Source organism: Centroberyx affinis, unplaced genomic scaffold (assembly GCF_046629955.1).
Source record: "Centroberyx affinis isolate AG114_WGS23_722 - 3 ecotype Tasmania unplaced genomic scaffold, CSIRO-AGI_Caff_v1 ptg001575l_1, whole genome shotgun sequence".
Classification (NCBI taxonomy): domain Eukaryota; kingdom Metazoa; phylum Chordata; class Actinopteri; order Beryciformes; family Berycidae; genus Centroberyx; species Centroberyx affinis.
The window spans coordinates 45,486-63,004 of NW_027280025.1; the positions used below are offsets into that span (position 1 = coordinate 45,486).

General features: G+C 43.5%; 2 protein-coding genes across 4 annotated transcripts; both read right to left on the bottom strand.

Annotated features, from left to right (window-relative positions):
- Positions 1 to 561: 561 nt before the first annotated feature.
- On the bottom strand, positions 562 to 7,197 carry plk4 (polo-like kinase 4 (Drosophila)). Its single transcript, XM_071527769.1, has 15 exons — positions 7,082 to 7,197; positions 6,189 to 6,284; positions 5,749 to 5,844; positions 5,293 to 5,407; positions 4,151 to 5,129; positions 3,967 to 4,058; positions 3,305 to 3,651; positions 3,076 to 3,180; positions 2,793 to 2,895; positions 2,557 to 2,706; positions 2,211 to 2,439; positions 2,016 to 2,118; positions 1,769 to 1,906; positions 1,560 to 1,666; positions 562 to 930 (listed from the first exon to the last, which is right to left on the bottom strand). The coding sequence occupies exons 1-15, from the start codon at positions 7,109 to 7,111 to the stop codon at positions 816 to 818; spliced, it is 2,805 nt and encodes a 934-aa protein (XP_071383870.1). The 5' UTR covers positions 7,112 to 7,197; the 3' UTR covers positions 562 to 815.
- Positions 7,198 to 7,768: 571 nt separating this feature from the next.
- On the bottom strand, positions 7,769 to 16,887 carry hspa4l (heat shock protein 4 like). 3 transcript variants are annotated; one of them, XM_071527739.1, is made up of 19 exons: positions 16,528 to 16,887; positions 15,272 to 15,329; positions 14,938 to 15,078; positions 14,547 to 14,669; positions 14,356 to 14,455; positions 13,653 to 13,786; positions 13,332 to 13,576; positions 13,155 to 13,231; positions 12,905 to 13,056; positions 12,437 to 12,543; positions 12,152 to 12,285; positions 11,424 to 11,620; positions 10,867 to 10,941; positions 10,596 to 10,736; positions 9,817 to 9,942; positions 9,573 to 9,680; positions 9,207 to 9,326; positions 8,730 to 8,891; positions 7,769 to 8,622 (listed from the first exon to the last, which is right to left on the bottom strand). In XM_071527739.1, exons 1-19 carry the CDS (start codon positions 16,632 to 16,634, stop codon positions 8,434 to 8,436), a joined length of 2,496 nt encoding a protein of 831 aa, XP_071383840.1. In that variant the 5' UTR covers positions 16,635 to 16,887; the 3' UTR covers positions 7,769 to 8,433. The 3 variants fall into 3 exon arrangements, with proteins under 3 accessions (XP_071383840.1, XP_071383839.1, XP_071383841.1); XM_071527738.1 differs by having other exon boundaries at positions 10,596 to 10,739; XM_071527740.1 differs by lacking the exon at positions 10,867 to 10,941 and having other exon boundaries at positions 10,596 to 10,739.
- Positions 16,888 to 17,519: the final 632 nt, after the last annotated feature.

Consider the following 17,519-nt stretch of genomic DNA (forward strand, 5'->3'; position numbering starts at 1 on the left):
ACCTTACCTGGCTGTTTTTATTAATTCAGCCCTGCTTTTCTAAATGATAACTTGTGGACAACTGCTGCCATTTCCAGTGTTTACTCAGGTCAGCACTAATTATAGTGATTCAGATGCAATATGCTACAATTGTGTTTCTATATTGCACACAATACATTCTGACAACATTCATCTACACTGTAAATTGATTACCAGCCCACAAAGACTTGCCTCATTCCTCAGAGGGACCAGAAGGCATCTTAAAAATAAATTCAACTGATGTTATTGCCAGCACTGGCATATAACCCAGACTGATTTATAAATACATTTTATAATTAGGTTTTCCTGATGTTCTGCATGTGGTAGACTGCTATTCTCATGACAGTAAAAGGCCGTTTGTTTATCAATATTGTATACTGAAACCATAAAGTAGCTCTAAATACTTTAATTCCTTTCTACAAAGATTCATTGTGGTTATCCATGAATATATCAAGTGCAAAGAGAAGACAGCAAAATAAAGTGCAACAATTCTCACCCCAGCCTGCAGATGTTTATTGCCTCAGCTTTTATGCATCCGACATTTCATAGAGGAGACAGTTTGAGATAAACACAGTAAAAACATGACAGACACATACAAACTTATCTGAATTGTACAAAAGGGGCACTTAATAAAATAAAATATATCTTTTCATAATCTTAGTCTTCTGTACATGTAAAAAAAAAGAGCTATATTTACAGCAACACTTGATGCAAGACAAGACAGTACAAAGCCTATAATGCTACTTTCTGTTCCCTGCCAGGCCTCTGCGGTGCTGGGATGCGTTAACCAGGAAGTGTTAATGAGGTTGGTGTAGGCGATGAGCTGCCGGGTTGGCCAAGAGTCCCAAGATGGTGGAGAGACAGTGAAGCTTTTCCTTCACGTGCTCTGGCAACTTCTCGTTCTCCTTATACCTGTCAGGAAGACGGGCAGATCCATGTGAGCAACTGGGCCCTGGGGCCTGTCACAACTGCAACTCTGCTAACAAATGCATCAGAAGGATCTGGAAATGTTCAGCTTTGAAGTATATTGTGCTAAGTTGTGAAAATATTGCAGTGTTTCCTCTGGATTTTTTTCTAGATGTGGAGTTGTCATTTTGCATCTGAGACTCAGGTTCACAAGAATGGTTCTTTATTTGGATTTTTATTATGATACATGGACAATTGTGCTGTAATTGTCCATGTAATTTTGGGAGGATTGGCCTGAGTGATGAGGCCAGATGGTGACTTTTCATGGTTATTACATTTTTCTAACTGTGGGGGCGCACCACAGCTAAATGAATGTAACGGAAACCGTGGATACAAATTAATTTTGAATAACCACATCAGCTGGAAACATGAGTTTCTTGCGCTAGTGCCACAGATAGTCGAGCAGAGCTTTGTCTCCCGTGTCTCCCTCTCTACTTTCTACTCTCTACTACTGTCTGAACAATAAAATGCTGAAGGAGAGCAGACTGCCCACTCTACTTTTTTTAATAAAATAGTTAGTTAATCTACACACAAGGCAACAGAAGGACAGAACTAGTGTTTAAAGTGTTGTGTACCTGGTGATCCGCCCCTCTGGAGATGTGTAGGTGATGCAGGAAACTCCTGCCTGCACCACCAGCTGAGACCCGTCGTTGAACTGCACCCACACCTCTCCACTGGTCAGCTACAGACACACAGGCACAAACACATTGATATTCAACCTTCTGACACCAGAGAAGATTCTATAGCTGATTATAAAATATTAAGGTAAGCATTTATCAATTACCTGGGATGCCCATCCGACGTTGGGCACGAATATCGACTTAACCACTTTCCCGGCGCTGTGCGACAGGTCCTGTCTTACTGGGGAGCTTTTCTTGTTCAGGCTGGCCGAGGTGAAATCTGATCCATCATATGAGATCATCTGATGATTTAAAATAAAAAGAGATTTCAGGAAAAAAATATCTAATCATAGTCCACCTGTTAAAGTCTCTAAATACATCTGTCCATCTGTCAGGCTGTGAGACACCCACCGAAGGAGTGATGTGTGGAGGTTGGGGAGGTGAGGCTGCATCAGCAGGCACCGGGTGGGGCGGCAGCGATGATGAGCATGGAGAGTCTGGGTTGGCAGGTCTCCTAGGAGGGAAGACATACACAGAACTAAGATTAGCCACACAAGACCAAACAGGAGAACTGAAAATATACAAATGATAGCAAGTTCCTCTCACCTGCCAATAGTTATGGGGAAGAAAGGAGTGTTCTTGGTGCTGCGCTGCTCCTCTGCGATGATGGCAGCCTCCAGAGACAGACACATGCTGTGGCCCTCATCTGACAGCTCCACATACAGCCTGCTCTCTGGGCTCAGGCCGCTCAGCCCCACCTCGCCCTTCACCGTATACGACTTCCCGCTCTTCTCAACCACTCGCACCAGCTCCGACGTCTTGTGGGTCTTTGCTCCTGTGTCAACACAGAGTCAAATGATGTTTATGAAGCATTATATGTAAAGAAAGCAGACAAATTCAGACAGAAAAGGGTCAGTGCAGTGGGATCACAATGTGTCAACCTCTGACTCACCGTCATAAAAGCAAACTTCCAGGTCTGCGTTGGGAGAGTTCTCCATCAGCATGCACTTGGCATACTTGGTGTAAAGAGTCACTTTGGGAGTCTTGGATTTCACAAGCTGCACAAACTTGGAGGCATACTGGTACTTCTTCCAATATTTCTCTATAAATGACACAAAAATAAAAATCTACTAGGATACTGTTTATTATTTTGTATCAGCAGTTATCAGATGTGGTGCAACAGCATACCTGGCAGATCCTCGTAGCTACAAATCAGAATATCTTCTGGAGGGGCAGGGGGGCAGTCCAGCACAGGAAAACCCTTTCCATCATTAGGTTGGTATATTGTCACCTACATGGGATAAAAAGGTGAGATTTACAGGAGTGGTAACTATTACAATTCAGACTGCATTATGCCATTAGGTTTGCATTATATTATACTGGTATACCACCCACTACAAGAGAGGTACAAACAGATTTAGAAGGGGAGTTAGTAAGTGATATTCAGACTGGTGAAGTTACTGGAACTCACCATTGAACCATCACAGGATATCCGAAGGACTTCTTTGACCCTCTCTTGACCGCCATGGCACTTTAACAGCTCCATACACACTTCACCCGTGTCCTGGATGCTCACCTGAAGACAGACAAGAACGTAAAACAATATGAGGTTAGAGACCAACATTTTTATGAACCAATCATGCACAGTGAAATGCAGTAGAGCCTATCAGCAGATAATAACAACATGAGCAACATCTTACAACAGCATTTTTGGTCTTCTGTCTGATAGGTTTCAGTCTGGAAGCGCACAGAGGTGGGGCTGCGTCTCTGAGAGTTTTCTTCTCCTTATCCATACTGTGCTTGGCTGAGGGCAGCTTCATCTCTCTGCCATGCGGAGGCTGGAACTCGGCTCCAGGTATATTCTCCCTGTATGAGTCGGGGCTGGGGGGAAGGGGGTGGTGCAGGTGGTGCTGGTTGTGGTAAGGGTTGGTCCCTCGGCCCGGTGGCTTGTCTGTCCAGGAGTTGTGAACCCCTAAAGGCCCTCTGCCGCTATGGAAACTCCCACTGCTGCTGTGAGCGCTGCTGTCTGTGGGCCTCGGGCCGGAACCTGAGCAAGGAAAGAAAACATTTGTTAGATTTGTTTTAGAGGCAGGGTTGCCTAGTGGTTAGACAGCCTAACCCATACCAAGATCAAGATGCCTAACCCATGGCAAGATTCCAGGTTCAATCCACACAACAGCCAAGGTTGAGTCCATGAACAGGTGTGTCCCTTCAAGTGTCCTCAAGCAAGACATTGAACCCCTACCTTCTCATTCACTGCAAGTCATTCTGGATAAGAGCATCAGTTGAATGCTTAAATTTATATAATTCTGAAATCAACCACACACACACAGCTAATTAAACAACAGAACAGTGACTTTACCATCTTTACTGAACCAATTAGAAACCTCCTCCGGGTCTTGGAACTGCAAGCTTGGTGGATGTACAGTTTGTGTGGATAATGAAAACCCAGAGCTGAAAAAAAACAGACAAATTGCACTCAGTCAAAGTTAGTCAAAGACAATATTTGAAAATGAATGAAAGAACATAATTGAAAGATATTTTACTTGGCTGATTGTTTGACGGGGGGCGAAGGTAGCCTTCCATGCTCTGAGAACGGATGTGGAGTGGATGACATGGGGAACACTGGTCTTCCTGAGCCAGTTAGAGTCTCTTCTGAGTGGCATCTCCCCAGCTCAGCATGACCCATCCCGTGGCCCAGTGCAGCAGAGCTGGACCGGTCTGAGGAGTGAGCCCTCCTTAGGTAGCGAGAGTGGGGCTGTCCGCTCTCTTCACTATAAACCGCCCTGCTCCTGCCCGCTCTGTGAGCTCTGTCAGCGGGCTGCTGCTGCCACTGGTCTCCATCCTCAAAACAGGCGCCGTTGGGCTGGCGTGGAAGACTTGGGACGGGTGTCATGCGGTTGGGCAAAGCAGAGCCTATCATGTGCCTGGTTCTCCTCTGGAGGCGGTTACTGCTGCTGGCTGAGGTGGAGGAGGTGCAGGCTGTGGAGATTGTGGCGATGCCGCTGTCCATGGATCCTGCATCCCCTAGCCCCAGCTCCTTGGTCCTGACCAGCAGGCTCTCGGTCATGAACGGGTGGTCCAGCACTGTAGACAGGCTGGGGCGCTGGGCGGGGTCCTTCTGCAGCAGCTGGTGGATCAGGTCCTGAGCCTCTAGAGAAACGTGGCCGGGCATCTCATATTCCCCCAGAACCACTTTGGAGAGTGTGTGTTTGACTGTGTCCGTGTCAAACGGAGGGCGACCCATCAGGAAGGCATAGAACATGCACCCCAGTGACCAGACATCTGATTCCAGGCCATGGGCGCTGCGGGTGGCCACCTCCGGGGAGATGTAGTTGGGTGTCCCGCACATGGTGAAGTGCTTTTCGTTTGGGAGCTTGAGCTGAGTGGCCAAGCCAAAGTCAGCTATCTTTATGTTCATGTTGCTGGTCAGCAGGAGGTTTGACAAGGTCAGATCCCGATGCATGATGCCATGAGTATGCAAATACAGCATTCCTTTTACTATTTGATGCATGAAATGCCTTGCTGTGAAACAAAAACAATTCAACAAATTTTAAAAGACAGGGATGGTGGCTCGCAAAGCAGGTGTACGCTTATCTACTACAACATAATTCACATTTAGTTTACTAAGAAGTAAAACAAATTTCAAAATTCAAATACTTTATTTCAAGTACAAATCATGACTGACCTTCATCCTCAGAGAAAGGTGTCTTCCGGTCTTTGAGGTACCGGCTCATCTCTCCATTATGGCACATCTCCAACACCAAGTACACATAGTTGCTGTCTTCAAAGTAGTTGTACAGCTTCAAAAAAAGAAGACAAAATAACACAGCATTACTGATAGAGTCGTCAAAGTGAGGATAGTGTAAGAAAATGTGACTGAAAACTCTTTCATGGTTTGGCCAAAAGATTTTCAGTGTAAATGAGGCACAGCTGTAGCTTTGGAGTTTTTCCATGTTTAGAAATACTCATTGGACTGTCCTAGGCGACACAGAAATATCAGGTTATATTCAAAGTGCATTTCACAACAAAACTGTCACAATACACTTTACAGAAAATCAGCCAATTGAAAGGCTGTAATAACAATAAACACAACCAAATTGTAAACAATCACAGGGAATTAGTGATGTCCAACCAATTTTACCTCAAGTATTGAAGGGTGCTTCAAACGGCACTGAATCTCCACTTCGTTTATCACACGCTGGACCATACCAGCTTTGTGCATTGCTTTTTTGTCAATCTGCAGAGGGGAACAATAGAGATAATTACACACCTGCCGCCCCTAGGCGCGACAAGTAATGTGGTACAGTGCTGCTGGCACTTTGGTCTGGTGGTTAGTAGTCAATCTGTTTCAGGTCTATTCTGTAGGGCGTCTAGGGACCACAAGAGCCCCAGGGAGGGAGTTAGGGTCTAATAATCCAACAGTCCCCGTTGACACTTCAGCTGTTGGCGGATGGCAACAGCTTGAGGGTATAAATCTAAAAAATCTACCACTTTTAAGTGCCCACATTTATTACAATAAGTAAGCCAAAATCACCCTGTACAACTGACAAACCAAACAAATGGTGGGTGAGGAATTCTTACCGTTTTGATTGCAACCTCCACACCAGTCTTCACTGATTTTGCCCGGTAAACACAAGCAAAGGAACCCTTTCCAAGGAGGGTGAGGACTTTAAAATCCTAAATGAGAATGAAGAAAAAAACATCAAGGTGTCTGCAAGCAATACACTTCAATTCATCATGTAAATATGATTGTGAGGATAATTTCTGAATAAAATATAATACTATTTTGATCCCGTCAGTTAGACAGGAGCCTGTAAAGCATGATACCTCAATCCTCAGCTCCTGAGCAGATGATAAAATTCTCTCTTCATCTTTACTGACTAGAATTTCAGTGGAGATGTTTTGAAAGAAATAGTGAATAACTTGATCAAACATCGTCCCTCTAGCCTGCGACATGTTGGCTGTAATAAGTCAAGCCAAATACTGTCGTTAGCCTTAGAAGTGTGGGCTTTTGGTCGTCAGGACACATAGGAAATCCTCCCACAGCAACGTTAACTGACAAACAAGCCATCTACACCTGACGCTGTCATATGGCCAACCAAAACCTTTAATTATCCCGGTTGTCTTCCCGCTACCGAGGACCACTTATGCCCGTTTCCAAGCAGCACGTTATACTGATGCAGAGGGAACAACACTTGTCCCCAGAGAGCAGGGTGAGCTCACACACTCAAGCACCAGGCTGCAAGCTAACGCTCTGCCGTAGCGATCGACTTAACGTTAGCTCGCCAACTGTACATTTTATACGTTTCAATTAAATACACTGAATTAAATGTTTCCATGACATGTTGTAAAGTTTACTTAGTGCTAAACACCGTTCAGCCCTCGACTAGCTTAGCTGACCAACTTTAACATTAGCTTCTAGCGTAACGTTAGTTAAAGTTAGCTGGCTGGTGTTAGCTTCTGTTACCACTCACCTCAATTTTATCGCCGATTGAAACACTCATCTTGCTTGTGTTCGGTCTTGCAGATGCATGTAGGTATATATCCGTATTTTTTCCCCAACTGCGTGCATCGAGTCGTTATATGGCTTCTCAACGGGCAATTAAATATTATTATTTTGTTCCCCTCCAAAAGTTTGCAATTTCTTCCATTTTGAAAATATCCGCCCGTTACTCTCGTGCCAACGTCATGGACTACGTCATACGACAACAAGCCGTGCGCGCCACGCCCATTTTAAAGGCCGCGCCCACGGCCTCGTTCGATTCCTCATGAAGAAACAACATCCTAGCCATTATTCTCAGTCAAAACTTGTTATGCTGTGTCAAGATCCATAGCCCTACCCTTTAAGCTTTTGCAGTTCTAAACAGCAGTCAAGACTACAGTATACCTATTAGGGATGTGATTTTGGTTCCCCTCCCATTGCATTTGTTTTCCTGGACAATCAAATCTCAATTACCTCATCATTTCCTATTTTTTGGAGCTGTCCCAATCTCATGCCCAAGCTTCACTGACCCAGAGAATTAGCCATTTTCTTGAAAGACCTGACCGTCAGTAGCTGAAAATCAAACAATTTCAGACTAAAGAAAGTTTGTCTTACAGACAAATGTATTTATTATTTACCATCTTTAAATCCCATGACTTAAATATGGAAAATGCATGAAAATAAATAAAGGAAATAGGCAGCCAATCACTACCTAAGAGATTCGGTGCATCAAGCATTGCCATTTTAACACTAGGAATGTGTTCTTTATATACATATACTATATGCTGGCTGCTTTAAATTACTAAAATAGTATTTACAGTTTCTAGACATGGACATCATTTCAAACTCATTAAATACAAATATATATTTAATATGTATTATTGCATACATACTAATAAATCAATCAGCCATAGCAACTGTTTGGACAGCACTTTCTATTTCTCTTAGGTTATGAGTGATAGGATTTACTGCTGATATTGGACACTTATGAGACATGGAATGCAAACGCAAAAGCTTACCTACCTGAATGGTACAGAGAAAACAGTTTTACTTCAGAATCAGAGTTTAATCTATTGCATGATCATTCTTCCATTTATTAGGTATGTCAAACCTTTAAGAGAGTAAAGCACACCATTGTCACACACAAGGGTGAAGGGGTGAAACAAAAAATTCAAAAGGAGAAGTCCAACAGGGGAACACAAAAAACAAATGCACACAACACCCTGCTGAGTGGCTGGTAAACATGGAGAAATGGTCCCAGGTATTGATGTTTCTACTGTCTAAATGGTCAGCAATGGTAACCGGATGGTGATGGTTGCAGAGTTTGGTTGTGGGACAGAGGTCTCAGTCCACCTCCATCTCTCCCGAGGCAGACTTTGTCTGGTGGCTCCCCTTGGCGTCTCCCTTCCCCTCTGCTCCTTGCTTGGCCGTCGGGCCATTATGAGCTCCGCTGTTTTTATCATTCTCTTCCGGCGCCTCCTCTACTTTGGGCTTTGGCCTGTTGATCACTGGATTGCACATATCCTCCAGTTCCTGGTGAGTATGAAGTGTAGAGTGAGTATTGAGTCTAGTGTGAAATCAGCAGATCTTATCACCGCTAATGAAAGAAAGAATTGCATCTTGAATTGTCACTTGCGTACCTGTATTTTGGCAATAATGTCTGCTACTTTGACGATGGGATCCTGAGTAATGGCAAGTTTGCTCTGGGCGTTCATCTTGCTGTTCATCCAGCCCATGCTTTCATTCACACACTTCTCCACAACGCTCATTTCCTCTGCATTCAAATGCAGGTATCGCTCATCCTGGCATGGAGTTTGTGACAAAAGAAATTCTTTAACATGGAGTAGAGGCTTCAGTTTTGTTACTTATACCCTCTATATATTAACTATCTATCAAGTCACTTCTATGGTTTTACTTTTATTACATCTCAAAAAAAGAACAAAACATAGAGGCTTGGTGTCATTCACAGTAATGCTTCACAAATTGTACAAAGTTTACAAATTGTGCCCTAACACTTTATAATGCCAAACTTTGTGACATACTGTCTCCTTTGCTCATTTGTAAACAATTTGTGAATTAAAGAAGACGGAAAGGCTACTGCTTTCAAGAGGGTTTACCTTCTGTTTATAGGAGTCCACAGTCTTCATGTAGAGCTGCAGTTTCTTGCCCAGCTCTTCAAAAGCCCTCGGCCTGTCCTCCTGCTCTCTGTGCCGCTCCTGAATGGGCTGACCAAACCTCTGGAAAAGGATGGAATATATATTATTAGCATATTTTCTATGGTTATTCTCACTTTCTGGTACATGTGGCATTCGAGGCCAGTTGGGAAGCTTGTCAAGACAGAACCTCAATTTGAACCCAGCCCTCTGTGCTCATAAGTGCTTTTCCAGTAGTTTGTGAAAGCACATCTGTCTCAGTTTACTTCAGTCAACTGCAAATAATTGAAACTGAAAATAGAAACTCTCGCGCAGTAAACAAAGACAAACCTTGAGTGCGTCCAGCTTGTCCACATAGACTTGTTTGGGTTGGTCCTCTCCCTCTTCATACAGCCAGTTCTCTGTGTCCTCCAGCATCAGTGTCAGTCGGTTACCGTCCTGTTGGTGCGGGCCGGGCATCAAACAGACATCAGTAACATATAGTGCATCCTCTGCAGCGACAGCACCCAGTATACTAATCCTTACTGTGAATATTATTAGGTAACAGAGGTATATGCAAGTAATCAGCCCTCACCTCCTCAGTGATATACTTTTCATACAGCCCACAGAGTTTGTCCCGCAGGTCATATACATACTCCTCCACCGCGTTTTTAGCATCGTTCCGCTCTTTCTCCAGTTTGTCCTGGACAATCATCTGGCCCTGAAAGGAAAAGCCACACACAAACACACACACATTATTTGTGCCAAAACATGTCTAATGGCCTAATGGCACACACCTAGAACTGTCAGGTGTCTAAATCAAATCAAGGCATTTAGATACTTTTTAAAAATGATTTTCATAGCATTTCTGCTTTATTTGAAAGTATACAGACAGAGGCAGGAGGTTTTTAATGTCATGGACCTTTAAATAGATACACATTAGACCATCGACCTCCGTTTGATAAGTTTTTGCCCTGTGGAACACCATCTGAGAAGATTTTTGTAGTTAGTTATGATTTTGCATTGAATTTCATAACTCTATATATTGTAGGTGAAATGATGACAAAAGAAGGGAGAGGGGGACCTATAGTCAAAATAGTCATCCTTGTAAGTTCTCTCATGATGCTCACTGAATTAATAGTAAAATTGAACTATTCCTAATTCCTAAACCCCTCAAGGCCCCCTGGAACATCTCAGGACATCACTTGGAGACCATTATGCTTGAGTTTCGAACAGTGGACCTGTAAGATGTCAAAACATTAAGCACTTTTTGAAAACTCCACGCCACAGTTGGACATCTCCCAGTATGGCTCTCTTTCCTCTGGGCCCAAGACCATGACTCTGCATTTCCAAAGGCCACCCGAGGGACCTCACCTCATACTCCACAAAGTCATTGAGGACGCCCCTGTCCAGCTGTCGTATGGTGTTGGTCAGGATGGGCAGATCAGTGCTCTTCACCTTCACTTTGGGTTTGCTTCCCCCTGCTGCTGGGTCCTGCTTTTCCCCCGCAGTCCCCTCCTGGATTTATGAACCAGAAAACCAAATCAGTCCAAGCTGTAGTCCTATTAGAACCTGATACCAACTGATATGAATCTATTTTTTTAGACTAATGAATATGGTTCTATGTAATTCTAGCCCAACTGACCTTACTGCTGGAACTGGGATCCTCGTTCTGCTGGTCCCCCTGGCCCTGGCCTTCCTGGTCCACCTGCATTTTGGTCTGAAATACAACACACACTCAGTGACTTTATCCAAATTGTCTCACAAATTGTCTTTATAATATCTGAATTATCTTTAAAAGAGCCCAAGGGATAGTTACATCAAAACGTGTGTGATGGAACTATCTTTTAAAGGATCTAAACCAGCTTGATTTAAGATGCACTCCCCTCCTATTAACATGAATGGCAGTAAAAGACAGTAGAATATTAAAATATGGTAATTATAATGCTATGATCAGGATAAGCAAATTGTAGGGGTTTTCCTCAATAAAAGCAGAGGGAGGCAGACTCAAAAGCCCAGAATGGATGGAAAATGGGCTTTAAAAAAGTCCAGACTGTCTTATCAGGCGGAAAAACAAAGATTAGAAGATTAAGTGAGAATCATAGAGATCAGTTGATTGCTGCTGTGTGATACTTTCACAAAAGGGCACAAAAGCTGATTAGATGAGGAAAATCTATTAAAAAAAAAAATAAAACATCTTACCTGGTCCTCTGGCCTGCCTTCATTCTGCACCATGGGCTCCATGTCCATTTGCATGTCCTCTCCCTCTCCTTTCTGCTTCTCAATCAGAGAGGCGCTGGATACACTGAAGATGCCGTGGACGTTGACGCGCACTTTGACCTTGACTTTAGAGCTGTCTCCATCTGGCTGGGGAACCACATTCTGTACAGAAAAGCATCCTGGGAAAAAGAGAGAGAGAGAGAGAAAGAGTGAGTGGTTTATTCAACAGCTTCAATTTGACAAGCACACTTCAGAATTTAGAGGCGCTCAACAGATTCCCTTTAGAGAGAAGAGGAAGAGGATGAAGGAACACGTTGCAAACTGAAATCCCACCTGAGACTGCACGCACACACACACACACACAGAAATGTAAAGAAAAAGCTAGACTATGACGATGGCTGGCTGACTCATTAGGACCCATCAGTGTTCTGTGGGACACTATGCCTTATTCCTAATTACCATCCAGATTGCAGATCCCTACAGGGACTCAGACACAACTGGGCCACCCAGAAACTCTACCTAGGCCACATTCATCATTCATCTCTCACACTCCAGCCACTTCAGCGGCTCGAAAACGGAGCCAAATATCTGGACAGTTTTGCATCTTAAAATGCTGTGGATCGCTCTCTATGGAGGCAGAACTGAGCGAGGGCTAATCACTGGTTCACAGGCAGGCTCTTTGACGTTCAGAGGGCAGCAGCAGCGGTTACCTATCCTGTGGTCCGGGTATGGGAGGTCTTGAGGGCTGCTGTAGAAAGCTTCCAGGTCAAAGGGCTCCTTCTTGTGGAAAGTGATTACTTTGGAAAAGGGAGCGGCATGATTCTTGCTGAACACCTCACACTCTCTGTGACAAGGAGGCAGTAAAAGAAAAGTCACACGTTGTGGAAACACAATCAGCACTTATCTTCAAGCTAGATGACCTAGCTTGATTTACCACACAACAAATTTCACGACTTGTTGTTTCATATGAATTAATAAAGTTAAAGTGTCCTTGCCCGACTCCATCGTCTGTAGGTGATTTCCAGCGCAGAGTAATGGGAAAGGGAACCACATCAGTGATGGAGAATTCACGCACCTTAAACGCTGGGGACAAAATTGCACACTACACCCGAACATTAAGCACGCACACACACACACACACACACACACACACACACACACACACATTACAACATAAACACAGACATCAAGAGAGAAACATGCAAAATTTGCTATGTATGTGCTTTCTCAAATGCAGCGCTTGCATAAAAAACAGTACAGTATCAAACAATAATAAGAATATTAACTGAAGAAGAAGAATATCCTATATCTTACTATACTATCATAATTTACTACATTATATATTACTGAACGATATTTGTACAGCACTTTAGATACAAAATGCTGCAAAAATAAAAGGCACAAAACAAATATATCAAAAAACCATCAGCTCTAAAATCCCACCTGTGTCAGAAGGATCATACCTGAAGTGCGCAGCCTCTAGCTACAGCCTCGTCTGCGTTGAGCGTGGTGCTGATGTCTTTGCCGAAGAACTTGGAGATCCTCTCTTTGATAGCTGGGATTCTCGTGGCTCCGCCCACCACCTCCACTGCATAGATCTCGTCCCGGCTCAGCTCTGTCACAAAACACACACACACGACTCATTGGGTTCTTTGTTTTTCTGCCATTCAAACAATATTCTTGACTGAATTCAACCAAACCTGAAAGACCTACTTGATTGGTCAAGGACAGCTTTCAGCGGCAGCTCCACTCTCGACAGATACTGAGCGCACAAATCTTCAAACTGGCCCCTGATGTTGACAAGTATGAGTGAAGAAGCATTAATTTCCATGACATTTTTGCAACTGCATCATAAAGATGCAACATGGAGGAGAAAAAACACGTATGTACCTATTCATCTTGCCGGAAACGTCAATGTCGTTCATGAAGCACTCTATGTTCAGAGGCAGGTCGGAGGAGTTGGCGCTCATCAGCTTCTTCAGCTTCTCGCACTCCTGGTAGAGCCTCAGCACAGCCCGGGGGTTGTCCCGCACATTGAGCCGGTACCTGCCCTTGAAGTCGTCGCAGAAGTAATCCACCACGGCCTCGTCAAAGTTACGCCCGCCCAGGTAAGTGTCAAACGCCGTGGCGAGCACCTGAGAGAACAAGCTGCCGTTGAGTTTGGGGTTTAAGGATGTAGGTGTTGTGTTTATGGAAAATAGAAATGCTGACCTTAAGTTTGCCTTTGTTGAAGGCGGTGATGGAGACTTGGTATGATGAATGTCCGATGTCCACAAATACCACGTTTCTCGGCTTCTCCTCTGGAGTGGGAAGGTCCTGTTTGTAGATCCCATAGGCCAAAGCCACTGTGAATCCAAAAACAAATAACACACAAGTCACATTCTGCAAATACTGTATATTATGTTCTCCTTGTATGCATTGAGGGTCTAGGTAGGTTAGGCTATGTAGAATAGTGTGTCTTGTGCTTTTCCAGATGTTTGTCCTATGGTTGATTGTTGATCAGTTGGATCTAGTTAGGCTCATTCTCTGTAAAGTCCTTTGAGACATGCATGTGATGAAGGGCTATATAATTAAACAAACTTGAACTTGATATTAACATGTACTCAAATGTTTATAGCAAAGACATTTTAGTTTTTGTCGTGTTATGAAGTACATTGTTTCACTGTTAATCTCTTGCAGGTTTCAGATACAATTAAGTAACTGTCATAATTTTAAAGTAAAAGGTAAAACCCAGAGTTAAAGGGTCTAAAGGGAGCACCTGCTTATTTTACAGTAATGGTATTGCTTTAACATATTTTGGTGCAATCCACACAAAGTTGGAAACAGATGCTGAGACTCACAGCACCCTTCCAACTTGCTGCTATGCACCCATTCCAGAAATTTCACCACTAGCAATTTTCACAGGAACACTGACCTGCAGTGGTGTCATTAATCAAGCGCAAACAGTTCAGCCCTGCGATTTGAGACGCATCAAACACAGATCGTCTTTCAGCATCTGTGAAAAAACTTGGGACCTGTAAAATAGACGCAAATCAATACGTATCAATGGGGTGTTTCATAAATTATTCTGATTGAATGGCCCCATGTGATGTTTCCATCACTCACAGATATGACACAGTCCACCACCGGCTTCTTCAGCGCGCTCTCGGACGTCTCCTTCAGCTTGGTCATCAGCATTCCTGTGATCTGCTCAATGGTGAACACTTTGTCCTCGTCCAAATACCGCACCTGGAAATCAGACACAATTAGGTTGTTTAAGAATTGTTAAAGAATTTAAACCAAATTCACAGCAAGTTAGAAGCCAAAGCAGGAATGGTTGCTAATAGGTTGTTTTGAGGTGAAGTACAGTAAAAAAAAAAAATACCATGACAATTGAATTAAAAGGACAAAAGCGTATATTGACAACAGAACAAGTACACAGTCGGGCTCAGAGAGAAAGGGACACAACAGAAAAGCAGTGAAAAAGAACTCACTGGAAATGTGTACAGTGCTTTACCTTAATTCCAGTGTTGCCGTTGGCCAGCTTATGCAAGCTGTAAGGCAGTTTGGGTTTTTCTCCCTGGACAAATGGGTCATCAAACGCTCTGCCGTGGAACTTTTTGAAGCCATGGACTGTGTTTTTGAAGTTTGTTATAATCTGAAATAAGGAGATCCTTATTAGAGACATCTTTTACAATGATTACTATGTGAATGTGAATTATGCAAATGTGATTATGTGGGTTAAGAACTTCTCCAAACAGAAAGAAAACAGTTAATGGTTGTTTAACAATTTTAATGTGTAACGTTCCTTTTATTACAGAAATCAGACAAACTGCCATGGTTGATCTTACTTGACTCTTGGCTGCATTTCCAATGATGCGGTTTTTGGAGGCCAAAGACACACAAGCCCTAGAGGGAATACGAAAACATCAGCAAATTAGGTTCACAATAATAATCCTGCTGATCGATGAGGCAGATGTGGCAGAACTGTCAGGGAGACACGGCTGTAGAAAGAATTAAAAGATGAGCGTTGAGAGATAGCTCACGATTTAGGGAATTGCACAAGGGAGTCTGAGGAAGAACTACAAACTAGGGCAGTGAGACAGAACAGTTCACCTTCAAAAGTAAGCTGATCCTCCCCTAAAACATCACCTCCCAAACCCATTTAACACTTCCACACCAACAGCAGTTCATTGTGCCACTGACAAAGACAAATCCTTCTAGTCACACGGGGCTGAGGGATCCATTTCACATCAGTTGACAGTGACAGGTCACTCCCTAGTTCCACCTTTCCACACAAATGTCCCCAGTCAGTTCATTAGGGATTAAAGGTGCAATGCCCAGGCTCCCACCCCCAGCTCCATATGTCTATTTTCAGTATGGATGCTGCAGCAAACGCATTCCAGTTTGTCTGCCACTTGTCTCTCCAGAAACAGAGGCCTAGCCTGGGTATTCCTTGTTATTGGTTATTCATTTATTAGTGACACAAATCATTGGTTCATAATGTCCTCTATCATTCAAACAATATTACCAATAGGATAAACAATATGCTTTAATTCAATAAAGTTTACGCGGGCTGGTTCTGGTTGAGAGGGTTCCTCAGAGGATGCAGCCTTTTGGTACAGGCCAGAACAGACGCACTATCGCCACATCATGTCAAAACCTTTTTACTTTTCCTCTGCCACATATACTAACATCTTAACAGTCCGTATAAATAACCTCATGTCTTCTTTCAGTTGCCTATCTCAGCCAACTTTGACGCGCACTGCGCAGCGCTATAATGCGCTCTCAAAGCCAAGTGCGTGTCACGGCATCATGAGACAATTCAACGTGTTTGACCGTGGCAGTTTTAGAGACACTTTTCGGCCTATAGAGAAGGTCATCACAGAGTGCAGTCGAGACATGCGACATTTTGACGTATAGGCCCACATTAAACTGCTACGACAGCGAATAAACCAGTAGCCTAATTGCACGCCTCATCCTGGATCCACGTCTACTACCATCACCGTCTCCGTGCCATCTCTGCTCAGTCAGTGTGCCTCCAGTTGCAAACATTGCGTAACAAACTCACAGCTACATTTCACGGTGATGTCAATGATATACTTACGGTGTGCATCTGTCACTGTAATCATTGGCAATGGTTTCAATGCCACCGCTCCTGGCCACAGCGATGTAACAGTTTTGGAAACCCACATCAATGCCTACCACTGACATAATGAGCGCTCTCCAATTCACCTCAGTAATACTCCGTAACGACCGCACTTGACACTTACGAGGAAAAAAATATATACCAGGGCGGTCTATTCCACAATGAAATAGGAATGTAATTAAGACAGTCCTTTGTTCTGAAAATAAATGAGACAGCTAGCTCACAGCGTGCTAACTGAATTACTAGCTGTTATGTAAGACAAGCTGTTTATAGCAAACTCATTCAATCTAATCCCAGTGAGCGATGATGTCCAGAGGATTCTCCCACTCCTAGGCGGTCTAAACATCACCCGGCGGCTCTAACAAACTTGCGCAATTGTAAAGGATGCGTGTGAGACCCGCCCCCGGTCGGCTGTGATTGGTTTTGTCGCGCCGAAGACCCTACGTGATTCGCGCGACAACCAATCAATAACAGAAGAATCTAGAACCCCCTGGAAAGCGGAGCGAGGTGTACGTCACGAGCAGCGGGGACAGGAGTGGTCGGGTGACCGTCCATGATGAACGGTGCATCTATATTTAATGTCTAAGTTATATCATTGTGGAAATTACAGCCTGCTGCTCATGTTATTGTATGATTTCTCTGTAAATCAAAAGGAAAAAAAAACGTCTTGTGGCCATCCTGAGCAGGTGATGATGGGATAGATGCATCGCTCCTTCCCTTAGAATAATTCTCTCCCATGGCTTTGGCTGTGTATAATGTACATATATTAAAATGTTGCCACTATTTTGCTTGTTCATTTCTGTATTTAATTCTAATATGGTCTATGTGCCGCTGTTCATAGTGACAGGTGCACCGAGGAAACGTATATATATATAAGAAGAAGATAAAGAGAAGGGGAGTAGACTAGAATAGCCTATAGTTTATAGAAACATTTTCAAGGTCTAGTATTC

What these genes read in the sequence shown, in the direction of transcription:
- plk4 (XM_071527769.1), bottom strand. Translation starts at nt 7,111, where the DNA reads ATGAGTGTTTCAATCGGCGATAAAATTGAG. An exon ending in CAATCGGCGATAAAATTGAG is followed by an intron (nt 6,285 to 7,081) that starts GTGAGTGGTAAC and finishes ATTCTCATTTAG; the next exon opens with GATTTTAAAGTCCTCACCCT. An exon ending in ACGTCGGATGGGCATCCCAG is followed by an intron (nt 1,667 to 1,768) that starts GTAATTGATAAA and finishes GTGTGTCTGTAG; the next exon opens with CTGACCAGTGGAGAGGTGTG.
- hspa4l (XM_071527738.1), bottom strand. Translation starts at nt 16,634, where the DNA reads ATGTCAGTGGTAGGCATTGATGTGGGTTTCCAAAACTGTTACATCGCT. An exon ending in TACAGTGACAGATGCACACC is followed by an intron (nt 15,330 to 16,527) that starts GTAAGTATATCA and finishes TATTCCCTCTAG; the next exon opens with GGCTTGTGTGTCTTTGGCCT. An exon ending in CCTACAGACGATGGAGTCGG is followed by an intron (nt 12,286 to 12,436) that starts GCAAGGACACTT and finishes TCCTTGTCACAG; the next exon opens with AGAGTGTGAGGTGTTCAGCA.